This window comes from Schistosoma mansoni, chromosome 7 (genome assembly GCF_000237925.1).
Source record: "Schistosoma mansoni strain Puerto Rico chromosome 7, complete genome".
In the NCBI taxonomy this organism is placed as follows: domain Eukaryota; kingdom Metazoa; phylum Platyhelminthes; class Trematoda; order Strigeidida; family Schistosomatidae; genus Schistosoma; species Schistosoma mansoni.
In genome coordinates this window covers 2361555-2383526 of record NC_031501.1, presented here as the reverse complement: position 1 = coordinate 2383526, position 21972 = coordinate 2361555, and the positions used below count along the sequence as shown (strand labels likewise).

At 35.4% G+C, this 21972-nt stretch overlaps 1 protein-coding gene across 1 annotated transcript in view; it reads right to left on the bottom strand.

Annotated features, from left to right (window-relative positions):
- Positions 1 to 21972, bottom strand: part of Smp_127820 (hypothetical protein) — a gene marked incomplete at its 5' end in the record, with an annotated part of 53077 nt that overhangs the window by 16501 nt on the left and 14604 nt on the right. The window contains one exon of the mRNA XM_018798601.1: positions 15046 to 15140. Within this exon, the coding sequence (XP_018653526.1) occupies positions 15046 to 15140 (95 nt within the window). The remainder of the gene's footprint in view (positions 1 to 15045; positions 15141 to 21972) is intronic.

Below are 21972 nucleotides of genomic sequence, written 5' to 3'. Positions count from 1 at the left end.
AAACTTGGAAGCACTGGACGGCCGTTTCGTCCTGTTGTGGGACTCCTCAGCAGTGCGCATCCACGATCTCGCCTCGCGAGATTCGAACACAGGACCTACCAGTCTCGCGCGCTAGCGCTTAACAGATAGACCACTGAGCCAGTCGGTGTCCAACGGTGTTAATGTCTAACTTCAACCAATCAACGAAGTTGAACAACCGTTCACCAATTGTCTTCAGCGAGTTCCTATCTCACAACAGACGTGGTTGAACTCCACCGGTCACCGCTTCTTATTAGAACTCCAGGAAATATCTCTTGAAGTCAGTCACATATTGTGCTAATAATAATAATATTAATAGTCATATTTACACTAGTGATTAATTCCGAGAGGTGATTTTACAATTCCTATGAGAAGCTGTGACCAATGTAGAGTTTAACTATGTTGGTTTTAAGGAAGGTACACACCAAAGACAACGGAGCATGGTTACGCAATATCACGAACTGACTGAAGTTAGACATGTAAACTGCAACTCAGAGGGTAGCGATTAGGGTTAGCGTGTGAGCTTAGAGATCATGTGGCTGGATCATGAATTCATACCGCACTGAAGAGTCCCCTTATCAGGACTAAATAACTGTTCAGAACCCTTGGTTTTCAATAGTGGTCTAACTGAGACCAGTTTATGATTCCGACAACATTCTACAACTATCATAAACTGGGTTACATTGTTAATTAAAATAAAAACATAAACAAACACATAGAAGAAACGACAGTCATAAACAGGACTTAATTGCAGATTATAAATAATCATATCCGTAAATATGTATATACTTCTAAGCAGACAGTTGGAAAAGGTAAATATACACAAAACATATGGATACAAACAATCACAAACAAAACATCTTAACCCAACTGAGTGAACGGCTTTTTGGAAATATATATAATTTATATAAGTAACTCAAATGACGACGACCTATGGAAGTTACAGCCAGCCAGACCAAGACATGGCATCAATTCACCAACTGTTTAACTGTTGAGCTGAGCCATACAGAGAGAAGTAGATTTCCTAACTTATGGTTCACGTGATTAAAGTCACCAATAGTTAAATATGTTAGGTAACATGTATCACAATCGGTTACAATGGTGCAGATGTATTCACCCTTTGTATTTCCTTCAGATATCAAGTTCTAAAATCATCTTACATGTTTCCTCTTTCATAAATTCATTCTTCCTCCTCAAATCGTGGAGCCTATGAATTACTGTTTTCTAGTTCCACTACTACTGTTATCATTTCTGCAATTGTGGCATTTGTCTTAATAATTTCCTTTCCTTTAATTTTCATCTTATCAAGTAGTTAACACTAGTTCATAATTTCTCCTCAAACGCTTTTACTTTGAACTGTTTTATACATGGAAAATAACTGAAATTTAATGTAAGTACAATCTCATAGAAAATCGGTTTCAGCCTAAGTATTCTATGTACAGGTCAGTGATTCTACATGACTGTCTAAAGCAAAGTAAGTGGAATAATGAAGTTTGAATTTGTAGCCCAGTTGCTAATTTATGAATAATAATTACTATTACTATTATGATCACATTTTTGTGATATCCTAGAGAGTAGAAATCTGGATTTCTGAATCGGTATTGCACTACTACGCTATATTTGCATAGCTAAAGCAGTTCTACAGTACTTCAAATACGACCTAAGACCTAGCAATGACAGTGAAAAAAACCGAAAAATAAAAAAATACCATACAGCTATATGACACAACGAACTACGTCTCAGCTCTTCCACGGTTACTGTTGGTCCCAAACCCAGGTAAAGGAGGAGGGTTAGACATGGGGTCAGCAAACATATCCCGTACAAACAACCTTTCTAAAAAGCGCAAAACGATTGTATATGCTAGCTACAAAGTGTTCGTTGGTTGGATGTCATCAACAATAACCTACTGTGGGAGAGAACAAACCAACCTCCAGATGAAGAGGAAATTAGAAGACGTTAGAGGTGGATGGGACATACATTGTGGAAATCATCAAACACCATTACGAAGCAAGCCCTAACTCGGAATCCTGAAGGTAAAAGGGGACGAGGAAGACCAATGAACACACTTCATCGGGGATTTAAGACAGACATCAAAAGAATTAATAGAATTTGGAAACAACTGGAAAAGTAAGTTAAGACAGGGTTGTTCAGAGAATCCTTGTTGGCGGCCTATGCTCCACGAGGAGTAACATAAGCAGCTCAATCGTGACGTCTCTCTAACGAGAGAATTGAACAATGTAATATGTGTGATACTAAAAGTCCAAGGCATCATAGTAGTAACTAGATTCAACCATCGATTATAAGCAGTGATAGATAAAAAAGTTATTCCACTAAGTAAAATACACATCGTTAATACATCGATAACAATATATTTAAAAAAACTATCCAAAAACTAACAAACACACATATCCACACATTAAATCCAATTACTGTGCCAAAAATGTTCAACCATGTTAGAGCAGAATACAATGTACAACAAATATTTATAGATGTAAGCATGAACGCAATATTGTAATAACGGTTCTCTGAGTATGTATGTGCATTTGCACCATTTCAAAAGTACTTGTTATAATAATAGATTGAATTTTTATAATAACTCTATGTCTATTGAAATAACACAATTTGGAGAAATATATACCCACATCAAACATAAATATAACAAGCATAATATGCATTGAAACATGACTATGTTGTGTATAAGAGAATGAATGAGTGTATTACACACATTGTAAACAATCATAACAAGATAAATAAATCAGTGTCAAAATTCCAATTTATACTGTTTACATGAAATAATAATAATAATAATAATAATAATAATAATGATAATTGAAAGCGTGAGTCAGTTGAAGCTAGACCACCATCGAAAACCTGGAAGCACTGGACGGCCGTTTCGTCCTACTATGGGACTCCTCAGCAGTGCGCATCCACGATCCCGCACTCGCACCCAGGACCTACCAGTCTCGAGCCAGAGCCCTCAACCGATAGATCACTGAGCCGGCATCCAACGCTTTCAACTATGAAAATACTAAATCTCCAAAAAACCCCTTCTGATAATAAAAATAATAATAATAATACAACAATGAGTATACACAATATGTTAATTTGAACTCATTTCCAATGAACCAAAGTTAAGACAAAGAGTAAATATTATTTGAAGTTTGTGCAAACTGTGTTTTGATGTCAAAGAGTTACAACATAAAATCGATGATAAACAGCAGACAAGTATCATTAGACAAAAATAATGTACATTCAGTGTTACACATACGTATATCTGGTGTCCATTGAGTATGACAATTTGGACCGATGCATATGTGTGCCTGATCTTACGTTGTAACTGACTTACTGACACGGTCATTCCAAAGTCCTTTATAAATAATAGTGCGCGTATAGTAAGCTTTAAAAATGAAACTTAAATGTTATAAGTTCATTTATTACCGTCTGTTATTTATAATGCCTCCAAATGCCCCTGTACGGCCGAGAGTGGGGAGAGTCCGCTCTCCCTCTCCAAATGCTCTCACATGACCAGCGAATATATAGCCTCTAACAGGGAAGTCCTACTCACTGCCTTCTCGTGGCGGGGGTGTTGTCTACGAAATTAAGAGGACGAAAAGCGAATGTCCGACGCTTTAACCGGGTTGGTGGACACAGATAGTCCACCTACGGGAGTTGGAAATCCCCTCATTCCAAACCAATGGTGCACATGGGCTTCAGTATCCCGAGGGAACAAATGGCGTATGAATCAATCGTTGTTCACCGGCTACCATGGGACTGCATCTCCTCACGATGCTCCACTGCCTTGTGGGTTAGACCTTTAAGTCAAAGTCTCCGGGTGTGGCCCCCTAAGAAAACAACCTGCTTCAGTTTGGGTACCTGGACAGTATCACAGCCCTCACACAAATCGAATGAGATTTGTATGGCGCATATGTATCTGGTGCTTCATTGTACCAATATTTATGTGTTTAAATAAATAAATAATTTATGTGTTATTTATAATAGCCACTGGACTGGTGGTGAATATGTCAGACGGTATGCCTCTTTTAGAAATGCCTTATCACTTTTTTTACCGAACAGATAAACTGTGACTAGCAGTGGAATCAAAGACATGAGCTTCGTTCTATTTAAGACTCATCGGTTGGATGTATTGGCACTTCAGTATTGATGTGTCACACATTTTTGTTTTAGACACCTAATCTGTTATCCGACAAGCCAATGAGTCCAGGAAACCGATAGCTTATCTAAAAGATATAACGTTTACGTTATCATTAGTACAGGTTCATATCCATCCCATCAAAACTATTTCGAACAATCTATGGTCTAGTATCCCAAACCTAGGATCTAAGAAACAACTGCTCAGTGTTTTTGTCTGTGAGAGTAAAACTGAAAATTCCACGCTAATCTTGCGTTTTTTTTACAGTTCCATGTATGCTTCAATTACCAGACTGATGAACAGTATTTTTATCTTGAATTCAAAAGTTTATTCATCACGCCTCGACAGTACACACTAATTTTATTTATTTATTTTATTTAAACACATAAATATTGGTACAAGGAAGCACCAGATACATATGCGCCATACAAATCTCATTCGATTTGTGTGAGGGCTGTGATACTGTCCAGGTGCCCAAACTGAAGCAGGTGGTTTTCTTAGGTGGCCACACCCGGAGCCTTAGACCTGAAGGTCTAGTCCACAAGGCAGTGGAGCATCGTGAGGAGATGCAGTCCCATGGTAGTCGGTGATCAATGATTGATTCATACGCCATTTGTTCCATCAGGATACTGGAGCCCATGCGCACCATTGGTTTGGAATGAGGGTTTTCCAACTCCCCTAGGTGGACTCGCCTTGTCCACCAACCCGGTTAAAGCGTCGGACATTCGCTTTTCGTCCTCTTAATTTCGTAAATAACACCCCCGCCACGAGAAGGCAGTGAGTAGGACTTCCCTGGCAGAGGCCATATATTCGCTGGCCATGTGAGAGCATTTGGAGAAGGAGAGCGGACTCTCCCTACTCTCGGTCATACCAGGGCATTTGGGGGCCATGGACTATTTTTCTGGAGTAGAAAACATTCAAAGTCATTTGCAGGTACACTGTGTTCATTTAATCTGTAAAATGAAGTTCCTTACTTAACAATGATGCGAATAACACTTAAAATTATCACCAGACATCTACATTCATATTGAATAAAAAGCGACTTGGGAGCTACTCAGGGATTTTTGTGTTCATCTAAATAATTAATAAACTGAAAACAAACAACCGTGGAAAAAACAACAATGTTGAACATATCTGTACATTCTTGTTTTAAAAGAAATTCATGAACCGATATGCACTTATAAACATGCGATGAACTAGAATGTCACAGGACACTCTTCTGTATAAATACCATGCTATATAGAATGACTTCAGGTACACATAGACGACCTCCCTCATAATTCACAAGTAAAAAAAATAATTAGGATCTATGTTTAATCCATTATCGAGAGGTAGAGAGAGGAAGAAAGAAAGAAAGAAAGAAAGAAAGAGGGAGGGACAGAGATGAGATCCGCTGAATTATATTAGTATTTGGCTAAACAGTACCAAAACAAATACACAAGATTGTTAAGTAGTTAGTGTGAGAGAGTACATTTGAACACATGTAGAAAAACTAGCTGTCACAAAATTGTCATTATTTTGACAAAATTTGCACTTTCCAACTTTACTGAAAACACATCAATAGTGTGTGTGTTTAGATGCAAGGGTAAGGTAAGTGTATTTCATTCACTTATAAAGTGTACGTAAATATGTGAGGTGATATCATTTCAAGAACTATGAAGGTGCGAATTAGTGACTGTAGTAACCGATTGTGGCTTAAAATTTTGTAAAACAAGGAATAGATAGTAATAATATAAGAGAAAAACCACATTAGTGAAGATGATATGACAAAAAGAGACAAAACAAACTGCACAAATGATCATTTAACGCAGAGTTGGATAGTAGATAGCAGTGGAATTCAGGATGTGCATCCCGTCCTATATTTGACTCATCTATGGTTCCTACAACCTAGTGTTTATAATTACACAGAGACTCAAACTCAGTACTTTTCGATTTAAACGCTCAACGCATTTTCCATTTAGCTACTCAGTTCAAATAACTGCAAGCTTGTAAAATAGGAGTGAATTTTAATCTATCAGTATGTGTTGTTTGAATCCTCCAATCATTGAAGTGAAGAATAGCAAATGAACGGCTTTACTATAAGTGCATCCTCTGAAGATTGTCTCGATATTACCTTTAAGTAGTCACAAGTATTTGAACTAGAATTGGATAAAAAAAGATCATTCAATAGATCAGAATACCTCAATGGTAATGCCTCAGACTTGAATACTAGGTGATCCAGGTTCGAATTCTGCAATGAGAATCAATTCACTCAAGATTGCGGGTACGTCTTACTGACGAGTGTTATTTAGTACATACCTAGTTTGAGAAAAGGTTACTGGCCGACTACGTCCTACCACTTAACTGATATCAAAAGCTTCACCTCTTACCTGGTTATTGTATGTTCTCAGGAGACTATAAACTTTCTAACACTAGTACATAAATACATGGCGGTCATTCATTATTAGAGTGTGCACAATAACCGCGACAAGTGGTTAGAGACGTTAGGCGACAAAATGGCTTAGAATAGATTAAAAGGTGCAACTGAGCACTTTTTTTTTAATCTAGATCTTCAATTCTAGTATTCCTTTAATCATTCTTTCTCACTGTATTTTCCTATTTATATTCTGAATGTTTATTCTTCCTCAGTATGATCAGTACTAAAGTGTTTCCATTCCTTTGATATTTAACTTGGCAATTTCGCTGAATCTTGCTAACGTAGTATGGGAACGTGAGCAAATGCCTTTATTCATTGGACCCTACGTCTTTAACGTCTGAAGGAGTATTTGACACTCACTTCCAATTACAGACTGATATCAATTAAGTAAATAAGGAATAAGAAAAAAGGAAGAATGGACAATTAGTTCATTCTAATTAAGGGTTTCTTAATTGTGCACAGCCACAACTCAAACTAGGATCAATCTGATCTGTGGAGTAATACAAATATGAAAATACTAAATCTCTACAAAAAAACCCTTCTGATCAGGAATTGTTTCTTATTTTACGTTACAAACTGATATCGGTTAGGCAACTATTGAAGACCTGAAAGGATTTGATATTTGTTTTGTTTTAGCACGGGATTGCTTAGAAGTTCTCGTCTACGAATTCAACACTTTCAGTTTTCAAGATGAACTCCTGACCTACAAACTAATGAGTTGGTATCTAATTGTTGACTAATTTAAATGAAACTCAATCATGATATTCCATAGTTTCATCCAGTGTTATTCAATCTGTGATACGTTGATATATTGTATTGAATACATTCCATTACTATTGTGATAACCACTGGCATTCATGTGAAAAGAATTTTTGACTTATTCACATAAAAACAAAAGAAAACTTTAATGACCTGAAAAGTTCAAATGGCTCATCATATACAATAGGTCATACATGGTACACATACATACATACCCCCCTACATACCTACAATATCATTATATACATGTAAATACATTTTTAATTGTCTGATTAAATTCACACCATGTTTACACACACACACATACACACATACACACATACGTAGAAAAACAAACAAAAAGTTTATCTAATTTTGACATAGTTATTAAAATAGCTATATTATGACTAGTCAAAATAAAAATTGGTCATCTTTTTAATAGGTAATAACAATAATAATAATAGTACATAACTTCATTTTTAAAAATAAATAAAAAAATAAACAACACAATGGAGACATGAAAATAATCCTGTATGAGGTTACATAAATAGATACTAGGTAAACTATGTGATAAGGTAGACAGACGAGATATATAAACATAGATAGATAGACAGACAAATTCTTCACTTGTAAACAGAAATAATAATGATACAATTTGAGAATTTGATAGGTCGCTGATAGGTATATATAGACGACGAAGAAGATGAAGTAGAATGAGAAAGAGTGAGCAGTTAAATGATTGTGCTCAATGTTAGTAAAGTAAATCAATGAACAAATGTGGGCTTAACTCTATGTATTTGTAAAGATAATAATGTGTACTCGATGAGTCAAATTACAGAGATATATAATTATTAAGTGCAACATTCAGAGTGCGTAGTACTCCAATGTGTGTTTGTGTGTATTTGTCTGCATTTGTATAATGTAATTGAATGAGAAATGAAAAACAATTTCAACCTACTAATTAATAATTAAGATAGTTATCAAAGTTCAATAATTGAAATTATACTTCTGATATAGAATGAGGTAAATTAGTTAGAGGTAATAGATGTGTGGATGATATGAGAGATACAAATTAGTGACCAAAACATGATTACCAACTATAAGTTAAACGAATCATCTTTATGAATTTCATAATAAGACGAAACGGCCGTCCAGGTTTTCCATGGTGTGTAGTATCAGTTTATATGTTAAGCCCATATACTTTATTCGAGTTGCTGGCCAAGCCAATTCGCCTATCCATTATGAGTCATATTTTGATCTTGTTAACCATTTGCTTATTAACATTGACTATACTTTTATATGAGCATATATGTGTACACTTCGTATCTTATTCATCATATGTCTGTCACTCATTTTTGTCTGGCTATAAATGTTGATTAACGCTTGCTTAAATCGAGTTGGCTTCCCAGCCATCTCCACTGCATGTCATTTCCGCCTCGTTCACTTCCTTCGCTTATTCGCCTGCTCACTCGCTCGTTATTATTTGCTCAGGTGTTGCTAACTTTCTGACCTGAGTTATTCGACAATAAACTGTAGTTGCTGCTATCCTTTGTCTTCTGATTTTACGCGCCGTTAAGATTAGAATTATATCGGTTATCGAAACGAACGATTAACGAATCGCGGCACTACAGGTGGTTTAGCTTCATAATTTCAATTATGAAAATACTGAAATCTCCACAAAAACCCCTTCTGATCTATAATCATATGCTCACTAGTGACTGACTGTAAGGAATGTTTCCTTGAGTTCTAGTGGGAAGCAGTGACTAGTGGAGTTCAACCAAGTCTGTTGTAGAGATATCAACTCACTGAAGACAATTAGTGAACGGTTGCTCAAACATCGTGGATTGGTTGAAGTTAGACATTAACACTGTTGGATGCCGGCCGGCTCAGTGGTCCATCGGTTAAGTGCTCTGGCGCGAGACTGGTAAATCCTGGGCTCGAATCCCGCGAGTGAGGGATCGTGGATGCGCATTGCTGAGGAGTCCCACAATGGGATGAAACAGCCGTCCAGTGCTTCCAAGTTTTCCATGGTGATCTAGCTTCAATTGACCCATGAATTCAACTATGAAAATACTGAAATCTCCGCAAAACCCCTTCTGATCTACAATTCTATACTCATTTCTGATTAGCTTCGATGATATTAACACTTTAGAATCTATTAAATTGTAGGAGGTTCACTATTAGTTATGAAAAGAATGAAATGATCGTCATTGATGGCATTGAATGATCATGTTAAAAATTGTGAGTCAATTAAAGATGAAAATGTTCACCATTGAATTTTAAAATTCAATAGTCTGAAAGTACGGAGTTCACTGCAACTCTAGACGATCTCAAGAGTTACTGATTACCGAGGTATTTCATACACTGAAACGCAATCAATTATCAATTGAACTCAGTTTCACAAACCTCTTCAATAATAAGTATCAGTAGAAGTTTTAACAAGCGGTTGGTTAGTTAACAGTGTTATGAGATGAAAGTGTAAATATGAACCATGGCCAGAAAGCACATATGCATAGTTGAGTTTCGGAAATGGAGGTTAAGCGTTGGCGTTCAATATATAGGATTTTCGATCAGTTTTCTCATTTATTTAGTAGGTGAGTGTTGGACAACAAGTGTAATTTTTACTGGGGATTACATTCTAATCAGTTAAAACTATCCCAAAATATATCTTTTATAAACATGATGCACTGTAATTCATTCCAGATTGTTGGATGAAATGAAATCTCTAGTGACAGTTATCTTCATATATGTAAGATTCACTCACTAGATGAACCAAAAAAAGTGCTAGACATTACACATGCTGAACAATGAGGCGATACACTACAAATTCTTGTTTATGAATGATCGACTTTAATGTAAGCTGTTAAATGAGACTTAAGAATAGTAGTAATAGTAGTTTAGGATTAAAACTAAAAAACAGTGAATGATTATTAATTGTATTACACAGTAAAACTATACGATGTCGACTATACAATGAGCGACCAATCAAGTTAATTACAGTCAAAAATATGTCCCATGGGACTTTAAGTTGATTTTGTGATTGACTAAATTCATAGATCAATTCATGTGTCTGACCTTTAAATAAAGAATGAACAATGATCAATATGTGGTTTACTCATTTCGTGTTAACTTCAACTCATGACATTAAATAAAAATGAAAAAGGCAAATAACCATAGCGAACGTTAATCCCAATAACGGTTCTGACTTGATCAATGTTTTTCGGGTATGAAGGGTATGAAGTGTTGATAGGCCATAAAATCTTTCAATCTATGCAGTTGAATACTGTCTTATGGCTAAGAAATACAACTGTAGTTGGATGTCGGTTGGTATGTCTGTGTTCTTGAACTTGGCAACGTGCGAATATTTGGTCTACATATCTATATTCAGATCTGAAACTAGTATGGTTTTCTCGGGATTCCTCTTCATCAGCGTTAGAATGTTACAGAAGCTAATATTTTGGACACTATCGTTTTCAAAAATTTTCACTAAGTCTCGGATACTTAATACCTATTTCTTTGATAAGTATGAAAAATTCATCACTGCTGCTTATCCCTATGGCCGCCGTTTTTTGCCTCAACTGCCCACCACTAATCATGATAAGCGTCTAGACTTTTTGTCAGTCTACGTTTAAGTTGCCTTCGCTGCTGATGATCGGAGACTGACGGGATGGGTTTTTGAGCACTGTGTGCATTAAATGATAATAAATCAGTTTCCCCCACCCCCGCACATGAGTTATTATTTACTACACACCAGATTACATTTTAACATAATGCACACAATATCAAGCCATTTAGACTATTAGCCACATTGCAATTTAATCGATAGTGGTGGCATTAAGTAGGAATTAACATATATGACACTGATCACTACCCAGTGACCAACCACTTCTAAACTCTTTTTTTGTCATTTTTTCTGCACTATACAAACCTAACCAGTCAGTAGCAAAGTAAAAACCGGTACGTTCGTACACCGGTTCAAGTTCCTACAGCCCGTTGATACATATGAAATTGTCAGGCCAAATCCTAGGAGAGTAAAGGCAGTACCAGTATCAGTGGTGATTGAAAAGATTAGGCATCGAATATACGATTCGAGAAAACATAAATTAATGAAATAAAAACATGAAAAAAGTTATTGAGGAATTCAAAAGCTCAGAATTCGAGGGAAGACAAAGAACGGATGTACCTGAGCTATTTCAAACGACTTTAAGCCATATCATTCAAAGTCTCTAACCATTGATTACGATAATCAAACGAACCCCAAGTAGGTATTCTACACCTAATATGACAGTTTTCAGTCTAAATGTCAATGACTTCATGAAGTGATGCCGTATTTTGGTTTGGTCATACGATCCTAACCAATAATCAGAATGGATAATATGAAACTTTAGAAAAAAAGACCGATTAATTTAAGAGATACATAGAAGAAGAAGCTCAAAGTTGAAAATTTTACTACTTAATACAATATTGATGTAAGTTATACTATGGATACATTTCAGAAATGAGATAACATACTACTATTGTCATAATCATTTATGCATAAGTATGTATATGTATATGAACAATCAATTTCACAATACAGAAAGCACAATTAAATGAAACACAACACACTGATATCACATGTACCATCGCACATATAAGTAAAAAGGGAACTCATTATGATTATTATTACAATTATTATTATCATTAAGTTATTATATCATATAAAATAGCTCAGCTTTACAACGAAAATACACACACCCATACATACAATATGATGCATGATGCATACATAGAAGACCTCTATTTTCACTAAGACTATAGTCACAAACTAAGACAGTGAATGAATGAGAAAGATTATAACTGTTGAGGTATAAGTCACGCATGATATGTGCTAGGAAAAGACAGAGTGAGAGTCAGCAAGCTATCCCATATCATTAAAGTGTAATCAATTTGATTCGTAATGGTTTGGTTTGTTACGTTGCTGATATTTTGACCAATATCTACATAGCGTACATTTCCCTTAGCTGATGCCATTTTTAGTGTACAGGTGTTTATGGAGATTGCTGAATTTCATAGTTTACATGACGAACTGATCTCAGTCACTTAATCATCTACAACGTGGGACCAGGCACATATATACATCGGTACAAGTTGCCATACCTCATGAACATCAAATTCATAGAAGCAGTTAATTCAATGGTAGTATTATATACAAAAAGACTGCATATAAGGAGTCGATACAAGGAGGAAGAATTAGTTCGTAGAAAGAAAGTTATCAAGTAATTTTATTTTCATGGCTTAAGGGAAGACAAAGAATGTATATACCTACACCATTGTGATAGATTCTGAGCCATGTCACACAGAGTCTCCAACCATTGATTACGATAGTCGCGCAGACCCCAACCAGGTAGTCTGCATCTACCAACATGCCTCAGATTGGAAAGTTAGTGACTTCAAGGACTGATTCCACGCTTTGGTTTGGCTGCCCCTAACTTTCTTCCACCCGTCTCCAACACTAGTCAGCATTGCGCGTCGTGGCGATCGGTGGTTTGGCATGGGCAATAAGTGACCCAACCATCTCAGTCGACGAAGATCCATAAACTCATGAAGTGATCTCAGTTAAATAACCACTCAAACTAGGAAGCACTAGACAGCTGTTTTATCTGATGGTATTACAAGACTGAACATCAATGTGCATGCACGACCACACTAGAGTTTAAACCTTTTAGATCTTTTTTAGATCTCTCAGAGAGCACTTAACCTTTGAAGTATTGAATCGGAATAGAATTGTTTACATTTGTACTAATATTTTAATAATTACTGAATCACTAAATCACTGTTCATGAAAAGGACTACAAATTAATTTCATGTGTAAATATATTTAACAAGCACGAGTTTGTGAACACAGATGACCGAGTCACGCTTTTCGTTTAAGCGACAATGAGCAATACACTATGGATTTCCACACAGAAGTATATGGAGAGAAGAATTCGAAGCAACAAGTAGCTGAACGTTAAGTAATTTGACTCTTAGGTCACAGAGTTACCAATCTCATGTAATATAAACTAGTGACCCAATAGTAAGCTATTATTAAAATCCAGTCGACTGTATGACGGTACATTTCTGTCTATGATCCGTAACCATTTAAAATGACGTAAGTAGTTTAAATAACCTATCAAATGGAATTAATGGACTGATTAGTAATGATACCATTCAGTCAGTCAGCTACAACGTAGGATCAGGCACATATATGCATCGGTCCGAGTTGCCATACCTCGTTAGCACAACAAGATGAATACCGGATTCATAGAAGTTATTAATTTAGTGGTGGTAGTATATAAAGAAAGGTTGTATATAAGGATATAGTATAGGAAGGAAAAAAGTTATGAAGCAATTTTAATCTCAAGGTTTAAGGGAAGATAAAGAGTGTATACACCTACGCCATTGTGATCGATTCTGAGCCATGTCACGTAGAGTTTCCAACCATCGGTTACGATAGTCACGCGGACCCCAACCAGGTAGTCTGCATCTACCAACATGGCTCAGACTAGAAGTTAGTGACTTCAAGCACTGATGCCATGTTTTGGTTTGGCCGACCCTAACTCTTTTCCAACCATCCCCTACACTGGTCAACATTGCGCGTCTTGGTAATCGGTGTTCAGGCATACGTAACATGATACCAAATTGGAGAAAAACGGTGCATAGGAAACGGTGAATGCATAGAAGGGGTTCTGAGTCATTTGTCGAACCATAATGAGTAAACGTCGTAATAAAACAGAACGGAATGATGATGAGTAGTTCGTTGAAAATGTTTGTAACAAAGTAAGGAGGGAAATGATATATTTTGCTAAAGTCCATTTCAACCAAATGTTACATAAGAGATGGCCTGCAAACAGAATTTCCTTTGTCAATATTTTGTGATAACATAGATGTATGTTTCAGTAAAATGTATTACTCAATATCTTCATTAAGTGGTTGGCTTAGTGGTGAGTTTTAACATTCAAATCCCAATTTAATCTACTTTTGTTTAGGTATTATCACTCACTAACCTTCACACAAATCTATGGCCTAAATTTGATATCTGTTGTAATTTCTCTTACTACGACCCAGCTATTCATATTGCTTAGTATTCTTGGACACCAATTCACTCGATAAATTAGAACAAATTGAACAGGGACGAAATTATATTCCAAATAATAAGGGTAGATGGAAGTAGGAATTACAGTAAGAAAAATGCTGGTATATTCATAGTTTTTACACGTGAGGATTCTAGAGTCTTCTCCAAGCATCCACAAGCGCTGATTGGTTATTTCCTAACCAATCAGCGTTCCCCAAGCTAGACCATCATTGAAAACCTGGAAGTACCGGATGGCCGTTTCGTCCTAGTATGTGCACTTATGAGGAATCCCATACTGAAACAAAACGGCTATGAAGTGATTTCAGGTCCTTAAAATGCTTATCTTAAATTGGCTGGTGATTTCAACTATGAAAAAGATGTCTTTATGGTTTAAAACACTATCGCATTTTAGACCCATAGAAAGACCAGCGAAAAATGCACCAAAACTGAAAATTCAAGACTATAGATGTTTTAGTGAAAGGTAAACAAATAAAATGTAATGCAAAATGAAGCAAAACAAAAAGTTCTCCGTTTAGCTTATTTTAACGATTTAAATTAACGCACACATTAATTACAAATGACAGAAAATACACACAAATGCATGAGCACACAAAATACACACAATACCTGCATATTCATCTAATTCCCCGTCATCTTCACTATCGAAACGTACACTGCCATCATTTAAAGAATAGCGACTCGTTGCAATTCTTGGTTCCTCTCTACAAAAAAAAACAAAGTAGAGAGTTTAATAAATTCTGAAAGTATCAAAATGTTAAAATAACTACAATAAAGATTATCAATACTTGAATGTTTGTCGAACTTTCAAAGAGATTAACACATAAACCAAAGTTTGTTAATGATAACAACTCATAATATGGGAAGTATTTGAGAGGTTACTGAATTTGAAAAGAAAGCAACAACAAACAAACAGATAATTTCCATCATAGATTGAACCTTGTTAGATTAAATGTTCACGAAAGTCAGTTCACTATAGAACCTAGTGACTTACATTAAGAAGTATTCTCAAGGTTATATCGAAAAGCTGGGATCTTTAGAGTCAAATGTCAGGTGTGAGACAAATGTATCACCAATGAACCTGGTGGATAGTAGCATATCAGGAATCGGTTGAGGTCAGCAGTAGAAACCGTTACATACCAACTTAGAGATGTAAGTAAAATACGCTAGTCATGAGAAATGAAAACCCTAGGTTCGATCTCCGACAGGATCATTGATGTACATGGTTGAGAGGCTCCAAACTGGGACGAAACATACATGTATAGTGTTCTTTGGCTTTCTAAATTTTTAAATGACTAAAATTAACCTGTCAAAGAAACTATATTCAGATGTTTAGATATCCTGAGTCAATATCTTATAGTCAATCAAAGTATCTGTTTATTCTTTGATTTTCAATTTATCAACTACACAGATTAATACACTTTGATAAGGCTATATAAAGGAGACAAAAAATACTCTTTACGTAAGCCGATTGAAGTGAATACAAAAAAGTAACAGTTCACAAAATATCTTTAAACAGAATGAAAAAATGATTAGATAACATAGACAGCAGTCAGTCATCATCAACGTAGTTCCTAGTAAAAGTATGCGTTAGGTATAATGTTAACGTGTGAATCAGTGAATGCGATATTAATGTTTAATATTATATAAACATTAAGTTGATTTATTTTAGAACAGATGAATCATGGTTAAAAGTGGAATCCAGGATGCTTATTCCATTCTATTCGAAACCCATCAGCTGGATACACATGTGTTGACGTTCACATTAAGACTAAAAACAAATACATTTCACCTCAAAGACTAACACATCTCTATGCTAATGTGGTATGGCAACCTGAACTGATGGACGTACGTACGAGGTTCTACGTTGTGACTGACTGACTGACTGACAAACACTAACACGTTGTCCATTAAGCAAAGTAAATAGTATTTTATTCTCCACTATAAGATAAAGTAATCAGGCAAATTCTCTGCAATCGTACCTTATATTCAGAATTATATAATGTAGTAAGCTGATACAAATATAATTCAGGCTATCTATTTAGCTATTAGTATCACGATAGCACAAAAATATTCTACGCAAATAGGTATTTTCAATGAACTGATAACTGATCACCAGTTTACCCTATTGATTTAGAATAATTACATTTAGACACGGCAGCTAGGTGTACATAAATTCCAATGTTTACAACTGATCAATCCCTGAGCAATGACTAATATCATGTATGTTTAACCCTTTAGTGAAGATAAAATTTGATTGATCAAGTTGTAATGTGGTCACTACTCGAAACCACCCGATATTTCGTGCACTAAGTTCAGTCGACAGAAACCCCTATCTGCCCTAGGTTTCATGATATTTGGTACTCGTTATCCTGGTGAATTCGATAATTTGTCACTCAGATTCACAGCCCGAGACGTTATCACTGAGCTATAGGGACTGAGACTGAACTCGTCCTCTAGGACTGACATGTATTTGCAATTTCATGTATGTCCATAGTTCAGGTTCAGATCCTGTCATCTACTATTATTAACCAAAGGACTGAAAAGTACTTCTTTTCAAATGAAACTATCAATCATTTACTATAGGTTGTAAATGTTAAATAATTGGACTGGTGATTCGAAACATCACAGATTCGGATCCAGTGATAACGTGCGTTTTTTTAATTTATATAAAAACTCATTCACCTTAATACAGAATACTCTTGATGTCGACGCATACACACACACACATAAGTAGAAATACCAAATTTTAATTTGACGCCAAAACACATACATATAAATGAATTAAGTGACTGCCATATATACATATATATATAGTTCACCTTTTTTTTTAAAAAAAATCAAGAATAACGTATAGCAACCAAACATACAAACAAAATAACATTCCAAAATATAAAAACCTTATTATTATTATTATTTATCAATTCTTGGCATCACTATTAATAATAACAATTTAATTACAAAATAATTTATTATTAGTAATAATAATGAATCTAATAATAAATAAGCATATCAGTTTTTTTTAGGTTTTTTTTTTAAAGAAAAAACCCCGTTTAATTTGTCTATTTCATATGCTGTCATAGGTTTCTCATCATATGACTTATTTATAGGGTCGACGTTTATTTATTATTATTATTTTTTTTTATAAAAAAAAACTACCTAGTCATTTTTTTTTACTAGGTGTAGATGTTTACGCTCTTGGCTTCAGGCCATCATTTGAAAATGTGAGGGTCAATGATACCAAACTGACTTGATTAAACTGAAGTAAGCAGAATTAAGTTCGAAGATGGAACCAAAGGGTGGGGTGAAAGTTTAATACTTTTTAATCACTGGACATTATTATGCCAAAACTTTTTTTTTCAATCATAAGACAACATGGGAAAATTGATTTTCTTAGCGAGACATTTTTTCACAGATAATTAATTGAAATGAATGTCGAATGTTAAGACATATAAACCCTGTACATTATGTACCAAAACCTACATTAATTTATTGAAGTTATTAACTGATCAATGTTAGACAACCATTGAAAACTTGGAAGCACTGGTCAGCCGTTTCATTTAAGTGTGGGGCTTCCTGGTATTTATTTATTTATTTTTATTTATTTAAACACATAAATATTGGTGCAAGGGGGCGCCAGATATATATGAGCCACACAAAACAATGAAAATGGGAAGAGAAAGGGGTAAGATGCATATAAAAAAGTAATGGTGAGGGAAACTGAAATGTACAACCAGAAGAACTCTCTCAGTTAAAGAGGTTATAACCACTCTTTATGAAGAAAGTAAAAGAAGGTTACAGCAGGATCGCCACTGGCTTCTATTCTGAGCCATATCTGATAATGTATCTAGACACTGTGTAGCACCATCTCTAGAACCCCAACCAGGGAGTCATGAAGTACCAACAGAAACCAGGCCTGTACAGCTTTCTTTCATACCACGACACCATGTAATACTCTGACCACCCCTCGACTTTTTCCAACCAGTCCCAGAGTCGGCGAATAATGCACAACGTGGGATTCTCTGAGACGACATTCGTAGAACATGTCCAAGCCACCGAAGTCGGTGTTTCGAGATGGTGACACCAATCGGGTTGTCGTCTCTGCGCCCAAACACACGATGCCGAAACTCTGCATTACTGGCTCCCTGGTAGTATGGATCCACGACTTTGCACGGGGGAATCAAACCCAGGACTTTCGATATTCTAAACGAGTGCTCAAAATCTAGATTTCTGAGTGCAGGGTGGTGGATGCGCATTACCAGTAACGACCCCATATACCAGGACGAAATGGCCGTCCAGTGAGTCCAGGTTTTCAATAATCGTCTAACATTGATCGGTTCATTATTTCGATGAAACTCAACAATACCCGCAACTCTATATTTACAATATATTAATTTAGATAACCAAAGATAGTATCAATACTAACCTAAAGTATGGTTCTAAATCGAGTATACACATATATCTACTTGATAAACTGACTGGAATCATTTAAAATAATTTATGAGGCTACCTTAGATGTGAACATTAGTGATTAATCTCTAGAAATGATTCCCGAAGTCCAAGTGAGACATTATGACCAGTGAAGTTCGATTATGTCAAATGTGAGCCAGTTACTTACGAATAGAAATGGAAGGTGGTTGCGCAATATCATGTGATAAATCCATCTCACATATATCAATTCAAGGTCAATATCACATGTAAAATGGGTGAATATAAAGAGTAATAGAGAGATAAAAACGACTGATAGTATTTCATTGCTTTTCAATGTAACTAGTATTATGAATACTTTAAATGGTAGATTATCTAAGTGTAATTATCATCATTTATAAAAAGTATTAGAATGAGCTGTTGGCAAAACAACACTACATGTTGAATAGACAAAAAAGAATGTGAAAAAATTCTACTGATACTGATGATTTTAGTAGATAATAACGAATAGTTGTTAATCTATGGTTAGTTAAGACAACTACTGAAAACGATTAAGAACTGGACAGATATTTCATCTTAATGTGGGACTCTTGTGAAGTGATTACCGTAATTCAATCACTTCAGATATGAAGCAATCACCCACCATTGACATTGGAAGGTTGCGCAATGTCCTCAACTGATTGAACTTGAAAATGTTGGTTTCAAATTCTGACATAGTACTCTAAAGGTTAAGTTTTACGACCAAGATAGAGGTTCTGAATTTGATCCCTGTTCAGTCTATGATCTGCTGAGGATTCATATATTCAGGTGAGACAGTTGTTCCGTGCTTCCAAGTTTTGTGCTGTAAACTATAAAATATCTTGGATGGTCTAATCTAAAATGCCGATGTGCAAATGTAGGTTTAGAGGGTGATGACTGAATAAATTTCAAAGGGATCTTGGATGACGTAGAATGATTTCAGAGATTAACATGGAATTCTGAAAATCATAACTGTCTCAGTTAACTAATTTAATTCTATGGATTGAGGTTAAAAGTTTAGACTAAATAACTGGTGAAAGCATACATAGGTAAGTGCCAATAGGATTGAGGTGAATTCAATTAGAGGCCTGATTGTGTAGTTTTAGAAACCTTTCCGATGGATGCTAGCTAGTTTATGATACAGTAAAAAAGAATATTACGTCATACAAACTGGTTATAAATATTCGACTAAACACATTAAGCATGGATGAAATTTTGATAGAAATAGTGTAGTTTGTACCAATTATGAGCCAGTGAGATAATAGCTTGTTCATGAACGAGGTTCGATCAAAGTAATGAATGTATCTTTGCTAAAAACTAATTTATAGTGAACAGTGTGTTTGATATGCTCCATTTAGAACCATAATGTTTGTCCATGAGATCTAATGATAATAAACTGGCTGAAGAAAACCAAGGAAGGCGGTTTGGAGTTCTAAATCAAGAATTTTATTGATTAGAAGTTAAACGTTTTAACTATTAGAAGGCCGTAAAAACTTCACTTCATGTTATTTAACTGAGCACAAATGTGCACGTATAAATGCACACACACGCATACACATAACCTATTTTCCAACTTATCCAGCAGCATGAACAAATGAGTCAGTGTGTGAGTGCCAAATGAATTATACCCTAGTAACTAACACACACACACACAATTAAATTTATTAATTTGATCGTCAAAATAAATAACAATTTGAACACAAATCCGATTAAGCAAATATTGGCACCGATTGGCTGATTACAAACATTTTCAGGACTAGAAATATTCAATCGAAAAAGACATAATACATCATCTAATTACTGTCACTATTTTTGAACAGTAGTGTGTGTGTGTGTGTGAAATATTCATTTACAGTGCTCCAATCTAACAGGAACAATATAAGACAAGATTCATATTACAACAACAATAATGGACAAATGAAGGCACATAGAAAGAGAGAGAGAGAAATGTGTACAATATCTCTTATTATGGTTCGATATAGAAACACTGCAGTTAGTGTCGTTGAATTATGACTCAGAATTATAGTGCTTTTTCAATTAGGTACACCCATATTGTAACAATAAACGTAAATTTATATTTGCTCAAGTCTAAAAATATGAAGTAGTTGTAATAATAAAAATGACTGTATACATGTACGGTTTGTCTGTATGTGTCTATGAAGCTAATGATGACAATTGATGGAAATGGTGAAAAGTATGCAGTTACCACCTTTAAACTATGTTGAAGACAGAGTGAATGAATACCTCATTCTAGGTTTTAGAATACAACAACTACGAATGTTTCTTTATATGGACTTGGTTATTTGTGAATTTAATGATAATGTTATCGTACAGTAACAACTATTAGGACTGATTGAACAGTACAACTCATTGAAAAAAAGTGAGTACAAAATGAGATGAGTACAATATAACAGAAAATAAACAACGCAAATTGTGCCTAAACATATAAAATAAGTACAACTAATAAACCATGAGATAATTATGATGAGCAATATAGTGTGAGTAACTATGTAGATCTTCAAATATAGGATGCTTTATGAGTCATAAACATGTGGTAGTATTGTGAAAAACTAACAAAATAGCACTACTAGTGTACTTCACTGTTAAACATAGTTACGTGTTTCGGTTAGATCATGAACTGATCTAGGTTAGAAAACCATTAAAAACTTAAAAGCACCGGACGGCAGTTTCGTCCCAGTTTGGAACTCCCCAGTGGTTGTGTTCATCCACAATTCCACACAGCGGATTTGAAACCAGGAAATTCGGGTCTAGCGCGACACCACTGAGTCGGAATCCAATGTGTCAACACCTAACTTCAATCAATCCACGATATTGCACGACCATCATTAGTTATCTCTGGTGGATAACTGCTTCGTACCTAACATGGTTTAGCTCCACTGGTCACAGTTCCCTATTAGGACTCCGAAAACTTCTCTTTAGAGCCAGTAGCTGGTAAGCAGATGGTAATTGTCAGTATGGGGGATTGTTGAAGTGCATTGAAGTTAGACACTAACACTGTCGGATGTCAGCTCAATAGTTTAGAGGTTAAACATTCTTGAGCGAGACCGGAGGTCCTGGGTCTGATTCAAG